Source organism: Ceratotherium simum, chromosome 1 (genome assembly GCF_057802395.1).
Source record: "Ceratotherium simum simum isolate JZ-2026a chromosome 1, ASM5780239v1, whole genome shotgun sequence".
NCBI lineage: Eukaryota > Metazoa > Chordata > Mammalia > Perissodactyla > Rhinocerotidae > Ceratotherium > Ceratotherium simum.
The window spans coordinates 80024848-80037546 of NC_141900.1; the positions used below are offsets into that span (position 1 = coordinate 80024848).

At 38.3% G+C, this 12699-nt stretch overlaps 1 protein-coding gene across 6 annotated transcripts in view; it reads right to left on the reverse strand.

Moving 5' to 3' along the window:
• The window catches only part of CADPS2 (calcium dependent secretion activator 2), a 496283-nt gene that overhangs the window by 32157 nt on the left and 451427 nt on the right, over positions 1–12699 (reverse strand). For all 6 annotated transcript variants that reach the window (XM_087430207.1, XM_087430199.1, XM_004418749.3 and 3 more), the window contains 2 exons: positions 7146–7229; positions 7008–7040 (listed from right to left, as the gene is read on the reverse strand). In XM_087430207.1, coding sequence (XP_087286333.1) covers positions 7008–7040; positions 7146–7229 — 117 coding nt within the window. The remainder of the gene's footprint in view (positions 1–7007; positions 7041–7145; positions 7230–12699) is intronic.

Here is a 12699-nt window from a genome sequence, read left to right on the forward strand (position 1 = left end):
TCTCTACAGTAGGAAGTAAAAAGTATAAGTCATTCTTAAAAGACCAGGACCAGATGGATTTGCCCACAATAATACAGATGTGATCAACACAGTATAGAGTAGGATGATTATTTTTTAAATCCGGACACTAGATTTTATTATAATCAATAATAATAATGTATGATAATAACATTTATTGAGCACTAATTTCATTCCAGGAACCTTGAAAAGTGCTTAACATATTTACAACAAGCTGAGAAGAGGTATATCTCCATTTTGTAGATAAAGAAACTGGTGTCCACGTGGGTGTATGCGTATGTCCAAACTCACCAAACTGTACACATTAAGAATGTGCAGTTTTTAATACATCAATTATACCTCAATAAAGCTGTAAAAAAAAAAATAGACAAACCGGTGCCCAAGGTCATACAGATATTAAGTGAAGTGACGGAGCAAGGGTTCAAACACAGGCAGCCTGGCTCCTCAGTGAGGGTTTGTAGCTTCTCTGTTGTGCTGCCTCCACAGGTCCATACTACCTTGGGTTTTGTTTTGTTTTTAGTAGCTACTTACATGATTTTTCACACAACTTCTTAACATTCATTACTTATCTGCTATATCCTCTCTATCTTATAGGTAGGCAATATTGGGTTTTTTTGGGGGGGGGTAGTTTTAATGTAATACTTTAACCCTACTGAATTTTGGTTTTGGCCTAGTGTTCCTGTCTGTAAAGCTAACGTGAACATTTCCATGCTGGTCCTGCATCTAATACACCAGCTCGCTCTTTCTCACGCCTGAGTTCCCTTCTAAGCTACTGTTGGACAGGACAGGCTCACCCCTCCCAGGTCTTGCATTTCTTGAATGACTAAGGTCTTTGCCAACATGAACATTCCAAGGTTCTATGACGGGGCCATGAACGGTGTAAGTACCACAGGAACTCCTCTCCGGGATAGGGTTGTTGAACCAAGAACACATCTACCAGACCATCAAAGGGCACAGCTTATCACCTTGAGCAGAAAAATATCATGCAGGAACCTCCCAGCTTCTTTGCTAAGAAGCACAAGACACTGGAATTTATTTCTGTTCAGGAATATATTGATGTTTTTTTCTCTTATGTATGATTGTTTTTTTCTTTTATAAAGAAGTGTCATGAAAAGGATATATTACAAAGATACATAAGAATATGTTCATAACATGCGATATTTAAATGGCTTGATTTGGGTCATTTTCTGTTATTAACTCTTACATATCTTCAGCTGTGCTATAATTAGAAGGAATGTCTAATAATCAAATATGTTCTAGAAACATGAATTCTTCCTTCTTTTCTGAATTAGGAATGGTGCTTAATTTCATAGATAATTTTATATTGCTAATGCTTCATTTCATAGAATCAATTTTTAATGTTTTTTAATTACAAAAAATGAGTATTGCCAGAAGGTGCTGCTCCTTTCTCCACAGAATTTTTTTTCTAGCTCTTCACCTTCTCATCTTCTAGGTAACATTTTTGGGCTCTGTTATCTCTTTATGGAACAGGACAGACATCAAGAATTCACAGAATGACAGAACAACACAGTTGGGAGTACTAACGTCATTTATGTAACTTATTCACCCATCTTTTAGATGACTAAACTGAGGCCACTTAAGTGAAGTAATGCCCAAGGTCATATAGTTAATCCAAGGGCATTTAGCAGCATAAAAGGAATTAAAATTCAGGTATTATTAAGTCCTAGTCCAGTGCTATTTTTTTTTAAATACCAATTTTAGAATAATTTTAGATTTACAGAAAAATTGTGAAGACAGTACAGAGAGTTCCCATATACCCCACACCACTCCTCCACCATTAACATCTTATATTAACATATTTGTTATAATTAGTGAATATTGATAATTATTAACTAAAGTCCGCATTTATTCATATTTCCTTAGTTTTTACCTAACGTCCTTTTTATGTTCCATGACCCCATCCAGAATACCATGTTACATTTATTTAGTCATTATGTCTCCTTAGTCTCCTCTTGGCTATGCCAATTTCTAAGATGTTCCTTGTTTTTGATGATCTTGACAATTTTGAGTACTGGTCAGGTATTTTGAAGAATGTCCTTCTACTGGGATGTGTCTGATGTTTTCTTCATGATTAGACTGGAGTTATAGGTTTTTTTGGAGGAAGACCATGGAGTGTTTATCCAGAATAAACACTACTAACATAATTTCTCACTGTGGATGTTGACTTCAATCAACTGGCTGAGGTAGCATTCGCCAGGTTTCTCCACGATAAATCTGTTCTCTCCACCCTCCTTTCCACACCGTACCCTTTGGAAGGAAGTCACTATGCACAGCCTTAAGGAGTGGGGAGTTACACTGCCTCCTTGGGAGTCAAGCATCTATGTTAATTATTTGGAATTCTTCTTCATGGGGGATTTATCTTTCTCTCTGTTTATTTACTCAATCAATCATTTACTTATATCAGGATGGACTATGGATATTTATTTTATACTTTGGGTTATAACTCAATACTACCTAATTTATTTGGTTGCTCAAATTACTCTAGCTCAGGCCATTGGCAGCTCTTTCAGTTGTCTCCTGTATCCTTTTAACATATCCTCTATCACTGTGGGTTTTTTACAACACTTCCTTACTTTCTGTCACTATAAGACCCTCTGGGCTCATCTTGTATATTTCCTGCCCTAGTTCTAGTTTCATCCATTTCTCCAAGGAGTCCTGGTTCATTTTATTGGCGATTAAAGACTAAGACCTGGACACCAGGTGTGCTTGCTGCTACGGGGGTATCATTGCTTCTAGGCTCTCTCGGCTAACAAACCGAGGAAATATATGTGTATATACTAACCCATGCATATACATATATCTAAAAATATTTCTATATGTAACTAGCTCTATCTATATTAAACTAAAGACAAGTTCACACTGATGTCTCCAACTATAATCCATTACCACATGGATCATTCTAGCCTCCTCCCCTTGCTTGTCTCCAATCTCTCACTCCAACAGTGAGAAACTTAGCTCCCACCAACCTCCAGCCCTTTACTTAATTGTTCAATTCCAGTGTACATATATAGTGGTTTCTGGATTGTTAACCTGCAGGGAAACACTTTATCAACTAGAGTATGGTGCTTGTGTACAGTTCTTTTTCCCTTTATTTCTACAGACTCGACTCATTTCCAAAGTTACTCATATCAGCACTTTTTCCTCCATCTTTTTCAGTGATGTTATTCCACACATTTGCAACAGAGTTAGATTATTTTATCACGCTCTCTTTTCCATCTTGGGATCCCATGATATCCTAACTGATTTTTAAAAATTTGCATATAATCAGGTTCAATCTTTGTGCTGTAAAGTTAGGTTTTGATAAATGTATAGTGTCATGTATCTACCATTACAGTATCACATGGAATAGTTTCACTGCTCCAAAAAGTTCCCTGTCCTTCACCTATTCAACCCTTTACAATCTTGAACTTACGGCAACCACTAACCTGTTTATAATCTTTATAGTTTTGTCTTTACTAGAATGTGATATAAATGGAACCATACAGTATGCAGCCTTCTCAGACTGGCTTCTTTCACTTAGCAATATGCTTTTAAGATTCATCCATGTCTTTGCATGGCCTGATATCTAATTTCTTTTTCATTTTTCTTTTTGCTGAATAGTATTCCAACTGTATGGATATACTACTGCTTATTTATCCATTCACCTATTGAAGGACATTTTGGTTGCTTCCCATTTTTGGTGATTATGAATAAAGTTGCTATGAACATTTGTGCACAGGTTTCAGTGTGGACGTAAGTTTTCAAATTAGTTGGATGAAAACCTAGCAGTACAATTGGTGAGTTGCATGGTAAGACTGTTTAGCTTTGTAAGAAACTGCCAGTCTTCCGAAATGGCTGTACCATTTTGCATTTCCACCAACAATAAATGAGAGTTCCTATGGCTCTGTATCCTTGTTAACATTTTGCCATTGCCCAGTTTTTAAAAAATTTTTATCCATACTAATAGGTGTGTAGTGGCATCTCATTGTTTTAATTTGCATTTCTCTAATGACAAATGATGCTGAGCATCTTTCATATGCTTATTTGATACCTATATGTCTTTGTTGCAGTGTCTGTTCCAATTTTTACCCATTTCTTATTTGGGTTGCTTTCTTCCTTACTGTCGAGTATTAAGAGTTCTTTATAGATTTCAGATACTAGTCCTTTATCAAATATGTGTCTGTGGCTTGTCTTTTCATTCTCTTAACAGTGTAGAACAGTCAATTATTAAGTCCAACTTACAATTTTTTTCTTTCATGGATGTTTTTGGTATTGTATCTAAAAACACATCACCAAACCCAAGGCCACATATATTTTCTCTTGTTTTCTTCTAGAAGTTTTATAGTTTGCATTTTACAAGTAGGTCTTTGATCAGTTTTGAGTTAATTTTTGTGAAAGGTGAGCAAGTGTTCTTTTTTCTCATAAGGCTCCCCTTAAAAGATTGTTTCAGGAGGCATACTTGCTGAAATTTTAGCATAAAAAACAGCAACAGTTAACAGCACCTCATATCTTTTGAAGTTAGTATTCACAGGCATCGATAGTAGAGGTGTCAAGTCCAGATCTGAGGGAGAAACTCCTCCCTTACTAATCTGCCACGGCCAGACCACATTTAGGGTTTAGCATCATCTGCTCTGGGGGCAACCCGACTTAATAGTGACATTCTGTTGTCAGCGCCCTCGAATCGATTCCGACTCCTAGTGACCCTGTGTACAGCAGAGCAGAATGCTTTTTGCATCATCCTCTCACCTTCCCACGCTGTATCAGACAAGGCTCCACTGCTATTCATAGGGTTTTCATGGCCAATTTTTTCGGAAGTGGGTGGCCAGGACCTTCTTCCTATTCTGTCTTAGTCTGGCAGCTCCACTGAAACCTGTCCATCATGGGGGGCCCTGCTGGTATTTGAAATACCAGTGGCATAGCTTTCAGCATCACAGCAACAGGCAGCCACCACGGTACGACAACCAACAGATGGGGAGTGTGGTTTCCTGACCTGCAAACAAACCTAGGCCACAGTGGTGAGAGCACAGAATCTTAACCACTAGATCACTTGGGCTACTGACATTACCAATAGTGACATTGGTAAGCTGGCATTCATCTAAAGAGTGACTGGCTGATAAAGAATCTGGGTACAATTGTTATAGCTGTTTTCAAGATATGTCTATTTCCCTATCTCTTTCATACCTAGACACTGAACAGCTTGTGGGCAGGGAATGTATATTTTCATCATGTATGCCCAGGGCCTAGCACTCAGCATGTGTTAAATTAATACCTAATTAGTGAGTTCAATGAAGAAGTTGAGAATATCTAATACAGAAAATACGAATTCCGCAGACAATATATGCCTTTGAATAGCTACCATATCGCTTGGGAAGAGGAGCCATGATAATTATCATCAAATATTTGAAGGGCTATTATGCAGAAGAGGGCTTAGTACCAAGGTAGAATTCACAGAGGTACAGAATTTCAATTCATTATACATAAGAGGAGGCTGTCCTATGGTGAGCCTGCAATCACTGAGAAAATTAAAAGATCCTGAATGAATCTTTGTGAGGGGGTTTCTGCATTGAGAAGGAGAGTGGATGAACCACTTTCTGCATCTTACAAGTCTGAAGTTCTATGGCATCTTACAGATTTAGTACAGGGTCAAATTAAGAACTTCAAAAGTTTTATAAGAACAGGAATAATTATGGTGCCCCATTCCATTTGTAATTCAGAATAACAACAAAACTATGCTATAAAATAGGTTAGGAATTCCAATGAAGTTCATGTGCTCACCTGATTACTTGTCTCTTTCTTTTTATGATAGCAAATGTAAACTCTTCCCCTTAATTTTCCCTTTCTCTCTTTTGTGTTGCTCCTTTGCAGGACCCTACACATGTGGTTATTTCTGCCTATTGCCCAGTACTGACTTTCTGATTCTAGGTACAAGACAAGGACTATGCCAAGACTTCTTTGGGAATCATTTGTAAAATAAAAAACCCAAAGAAACCCCATGCAAAGGCAGGAAAGTCTATGGCCTTTTCATTTAAAACGTCTATTTATAATAATTGTAACAGCATTAAATCTGGGTGACTAGTCCATAGTATAAAATGCAGTTATATATTTTAGAAATAAGAGTCACCTACAACTGATATACAAAGCTTACCACTGACATTCATAATGGTAATCTAGAGTTGTGACACTACTCAAGCACCATCTTCATCAAAGATGAGATGACTTATATATTCCACCTCATTTTAAATTTTGTTTTTTTTATATTGTGCTCTAATTCTTTGAAAATTGATGCAAATGGCAAGATATATGATTAAACAAAATATCTTAGGCCTTGATCATATATGTGATAATAGGATCTAAGGCAAAAAATAATTTGTTAGGATTATCAACTTAAAACTGCTTTACTAACGTGTTGATTATATTTATCATGTGAATTTTTTCATTGTAGCTAAGTTTCATAATTTCCTCTCATGGTTTCTTAATCTTTGAACTAATTTACAGGTTATGAATTATTTCCCAAGAATTCTGCGAAAAACCAAATGTTAATATAAGTGAATATTGATTTATAACACTTTTGTTTTTAGAAAACTACTTCTTTGATTTAACTGGTTCATCTCTATTGTGACTGTAACTCCTTTAAGAAACCTGTAATAGCTTTCATATAAAGGGAAGGGAGAGTGAGCATTTTTCTATAAAGAGTGTGAGGCGTTTTCTACCCCATCCTAGAGTGCTATAACCACCCTCTGCAATGAGCTGACAGGTTCTCATGATGAATTGACCTCCATAAGAGTTCTCAAATCACAACGGAAAAAATACACTGAGATAACCTTGCCAAGCCTTGTTGTGAGGGTTAGTACTTACTTAAGGAAAATAAACTACTCCCAGAGGGAGCAGCACTGGTTTAAAGATTTGAAATAAACCCGTGGTGAGACATAATTATTTTTTTTAAAAAAAGAATATATAGAGTTTTAAAAAGCAAATAAAAAAATACTTACTGGAACATCAACATATTTTGCAGCGGCTTTCACCTTAAGTGGAAAAGAGATAATTATAAGAATTATTTTCTTCACTGTTAGATAAGAACTATGACAACAGTCACAAGATAGCAGAAGAGAACTCATTCAAATACTTACAGTGAATGACAGAATGGATGAGAAGAAAGTGCCTTCATCATATCTTGACAGCTTAGACAACACCCCTTCCAACACTGAAACAAACTATAATGCTGGTTATAGTGAGTATTTAGAATATTACTGTGCATACAACTTAATAACAGGGCAAACAATTCCTGGACCAACTTTTCCAACAGCACAAACATCCACAATGTGTAAACTGACAGTTGAGGTGCTGACTTGTAATGTTTATTCCTTCATTTTGAAGATAAACTCTAAGTTTCCTTTCCATTGCTGGAAATAATACACAAATTTTTTTAAAAGAATAATGTGTAATAGGAGTCTGGTCACCACAATTTAAACCATTAGTAAATAACTTTAAATTCCTGAGCTTATTCCTTAAAACAACTTTCAACTTCAATATAGATGTTTAGAAGTCCTCATCACAAGAAAAAACGTTTTGTAACTATGTATGGGGACAGATGTTAACTAGACCTATTGTGGTGATCATTTGGCAATATATACAAATATCGAATCATTATGTTGTACACCTGAAACTAATATAATGTTATATATCAATTATACCTTAATAAAAAATATATATATTTAGAAGCAACGATGGTCAAGCTGAATCAAATTTCTTTCTATCATATATCACTTTACCATTCCCAAATTTTTTCTATCCACAGAAGAGGCTGAATAAAAAAGAATAGACATTGAAAAGGAGGTGTAACATTCAGGGCTCTTGTAACATTGAAACGAAGTCTGACATTAGTTAACAAGCATTTACCAAGCAGTTCTAATAGGGACATCTAAGGATCATCCCTGCTTTTAGAAGCTATAAGCTAAGTAGCTGGGGAGCTAAAAACAGATACACACACTGCAGGGTCCAATGGAAAGAGCACTAGACTGAGAATATACATCTTGATTCCATCAGTGACTACTCTGTGGGCTCAGGCCAACCCCTGCACCAACCACTTCCTCCATCAGTCAAATACTCTGTGTGTTTGTGTGTGTGTTGGCGGTGGGCGTATGGAATTAAACCGAGTCTCAAGTGTTTCACATTTCTAAAATTTTATATTCCCATGAAATGAAAGTTAAGACGTATACTGTGATCTAACCTAAAATGTGGAGAATTTTATTGCGTGGAAGCGTTAAGATCTGGTATGAAGATAAATAAGAGATATTAATAAGGATCTACTGCTCTATATCTTTCCTCTTTAGAACTAAAATAATATGCACTATTGACAAATTATACACTCCCAAAGGGAAAACCCTGACAAGGTTTTTTAAACACGAAAAGGGAAATTAACGAAGGCTGGTTTTTGTTCACATAGCAGCTTCTTCAACAAAGTGATAATAATTCTAGGGACACGGCTTATTGGTCTCTGGCGACCAGAGAACTCGCTGAGAGTGCACAGGAGAGCATCTTTTCTCTGTGGCTGGTCAATTACTGCAAAATAGTTTATGCAAAAAAACAAAAACTTCCCTACAGGTTTCTCCACCACATCATGTGCGACATGATGTAAGAACACAGAAACAAGATCATGCAAACTGCTGACTAAAATTTTATTTTTAAAAAATGAGAATTATATATGGCTGGTTAGTTATCCTAAGGGATACAAAGAGCAAAAAACACAAAATTACAAATTGCTTACTACTAAAAGTCAATTTAGCACTTTCTTCTTGCCCATTAGGATTTCTGACCAACCACAGCTGGCTAACTCAACTTGATATGGTTTGCCAAGACCCAGAAGACCAATACTCCAGGGCTATGACAGGCCAGGGGAAGAGAATTCCAAACTTAACGGCCCTCTGTGGAAAATGCCTCGTCTCTTATAACTTAAATCTTGAGAGCCAGTGTGTGCTGGGTGATCTCATTTGCCATGAGGAGAGTGACAGTTGCTATGGTTATCAGACAACCTGAACCATTGAAGGCTCTGGCTCAGCACCTGGTTCTTGGTGCCTTCCAGTGAGTGTATGTTTACATGTGAGTGATGCTGAGGGACAAGGCAAGGTAGAGGTAAGAACCCTGTGGATGGATTTAGAAGTCTGAGTTCAAGTTGTAGCTCTGCAACAGTCTGGACGTTTATCTTCTGTAGATTCATTGTACTCATCAATAAAATGGGGAAAATGACAGCTGTCCCGCCCATTACAAGGATGGTGTGAAGATCAGTGGAGATGACTCGTGCGAAAGGACTGCGAAAATGGCAAAATACTAAAGAAATGTAAAGAATTACTACTATTGATATGATTAGCTAAATCATTATCCATTACATAAGTCTAAAAACCTAAATACATTAAGTCACAAGTTAATGAGGGTAGCCTTAGGATTGTTTAGTGATAAGGAGTAATAATGAGTTTGGTTATCAGTGAATAGGTCTAATTCGATTAAATGTTATCTATGGAGGTAGAATAGAGTTGAGGCTGTACTTCAGAAGACTGGCAATGGAATCCCATCTGTTTCTAGGTCATTTGGCTGACAGCAGAGGAGGGAGGGTGAACACAGGTGTCTGACTCCAAAGTCCATGTTCTTTATCATCATGCTTACAGTGCTGTAAGCATTAAATGACATAAGTAACATGCCCAGGGCATAAGGGCTCAATAAATGTCATTTTGTTATAATTATTATTGAGAACTTAATATCGGAAATACAAAAAGTATCAGTCTTAGACCCTTCCCTCCAGGAACAAACTAGCGGGAGAGACAGACGTGTACAGTTGGTCATGACACAAGCCAGAAAGTGTTGAGGACCAGTGTAGATGGGCAAACAGTGCAACTGAAACTAGAGGGGGAAAAGAATGATTTTGATCGGAGGATATTGGGTAAGCTTCATTTACATGGTGGCACGGGAGCTGAGGCACAGGAAAGCAGAAATATAGTAGATAAAATGACACTTGGGGATGACTGACAGATGAATTTAGGGCAGAAGTTTCCCTACTGTGGCATCTGGCAGCCTGTCTGGCTCGTCTTCTCTTTAAAGGACGAAGCAGCACTGGGTTCTATCCCAGTCTTATGCATGGACCCGTGGTCTGCTGCGTCCGTGTCACAGCATTCTTTGCTTCCATTTTAACAATAGTGGAGAGCCTCTCCTTGGGTTCCTCCCTCCCCCAAATGGTCCCTGGGGAGGCACGATTCAGCCGGGACTCTAAGTGCTTACACGGCAGTGAACAGCGACTGTACCTCTGGGATCAACCAGGTGAGCCATACAGTTCCTATAAGAAGGTTTTCTTTGTAAGATTTTTGTCAAGGCACACGTGGTGGAAAAGCCACCTTAAAAACCAAACTCTATTATCATCAAGATTGACTAATAATGATATGTTTTTCATCTGGCTTTTAACTGTACAAAACAGCAAGATTCCAAAGAAATCCAGTTCAGTGCTGGGTTTAGTTGCTGTGTCTTTAACTGCTTCCTGTGAACTTTCTCCATACAGCTCAGGGAGCATATAAATACTTATGGGTTTGCCTTGTGCTCTCTGTTCTCCTGAGGGTGTCAGGCTGCAATGAAACACTGCAATCTTTGTTTCCCTGCTCTTTATTGTGGATGCCATTCACTGGGTTTGTTTGAATAATATTTAGCACCTGAAGTCTGTCTGGGTAATTACCAACTTTGCCTCACGATGCATACTCTCAAGGAAATTAAAGATGAAAGCACTGTGAAATGACTGGCAGAAGGAAACATGAAGCACGCCACACGGCATGTTGGCTTAAATTTCCTGTTGAATTTTAACAGCCTATAAGATTCATTTTCCTACATGTATGTAAAGTAGAACCGCAAATTCTAAGAAGTGATAGGGAGGATTCCAGCTATGGACTGGTGGGTTCAAAACACACCGTTCTTGCTTTTTTTTTTTTTTTCAGCTGTGACATTTCATGAAGTTAACAAGGGATATTTGCATCATTTACGCCGCAAGTTATAAAATCTTCCACGGAAGACATCCATTCATAAATAAGACCCATCACGAAAAAGTAGTGTTTTTTTTTTTTTCTCAGGGCAGGGGTTAGTGGGGCTGGAGATATATCTATTAGAAGATGTTTTGTATTTATTTGGTAAGATCAGAACTAACTAGTATTGTTAAAAATCCACATGGAACCAGAATATCATGGACTGGAAGGAAACAGTTTCCATTCCCCGAATCGGAACATTAGTGTCACGATACAGTGCAATTGTCTTCCTCATCCTCTTTTCTCCAACTGTGAATCCACTTCTTCTTTGAACCCTTGCTCTGACTCCTAAAAGGTCTTTCCAGGTTATACACATCTGTAGTAAGGATGGATAGTATTTGACAGCATATACTTATCCACAATACCTTGTTCCGTAAAGTATCTAAGGCAACTTCCAAACAGCACACCTAGCCCAGATGTTGGTGCATTCTCTACACTGCCTTCTCTCACTGCTCTTTTCTCTCTTGCCCTCACAGAGAGAGTAAACTATCTTATTTTGTATTTCCTCTTTGCTAATAGCTCCTAACAGTGTGTCCTATTCCTGCTTGGATTTGAACAGTTGTCCTCTGAATATGTGGCCTTGATCCAAACAAGTAAACTTAATAAAATTAATCTCACCAGATTGAGAGTTTGAGTTGGGGAGATACTTTACATCATCTAGGCAGTCAGGTCGGATTTGCCCTCTGTCCACCTTATTCTTAAGAGAAATTCAGGGGAAAATGTCCTAGGTTATTGGAAAGAATATGCATGTGTGTATATTTATTTACACATATATATTTATGTACTCTGTTTGAAAGTGAATACTCTTTCCTAAATCCCTTTCTGCAGTAACTGAGGATTTAAGAAGTTGAATATACCGCTATGATTCTTTAATTCACACCCAGAATTTACTGAGCCCCTATTACTCGAGCACCTTAGGAGAGTGGTCCTTCTCTCATTCTTTGCTGTGTCCACCATTTCCCCTGACCAGTTCTTACTCATAGCCCTCCCAGTCTTTTTCAGCACCTTCATCATTACACACAATGAATTCCATTCTCATCTACCTGACTTACAGCTGTCCCACCTGATTACCTGTCCAAACTGGTCCACAGTACGAATGCCTGTGCAGAACAAACAGCACAGGAGGGACACACAGGCTGGTCAGTGCCACCCGGATATAAAGGGGACACCAGAAGACTGGGAGGTGAAGCCACCACTTTCTCCGCTCTTGCTGATTCTGTGTCGCGGACAGATTACAGGCTCAGGGCCCACAAGGGCCAAGTCCTGGCCCTGCAGCTACCGTGTGACCGTGGGCCTTTGTTTCCTCATCTGTGAACACGGGGACTAGAGTCTGGGGTGGACGCTGGTGATCAGGCCTGCCTTGCGCGATAAGGCCACACGGTAGGGCTCTAGGCCTCCCTCCCCTCCTCAATCAGAACAGCTCTGCTTTCATCAGTGCTGTATTTTAGGGTGCTGAGATATATTTGAAGACATTAAATGTATCTTATAAACATTATAAAAATGTTTGAAAAGCCCCTGCTAGACGACTTCAAGGTTCACTTCTAGCACTGTGTGCGCTATGGGACCCTAGAGCCTGGGGCGAAAAGACATGGGTCCCCAGAAGCCTCCAAACAGAAACGGATATAAGAAT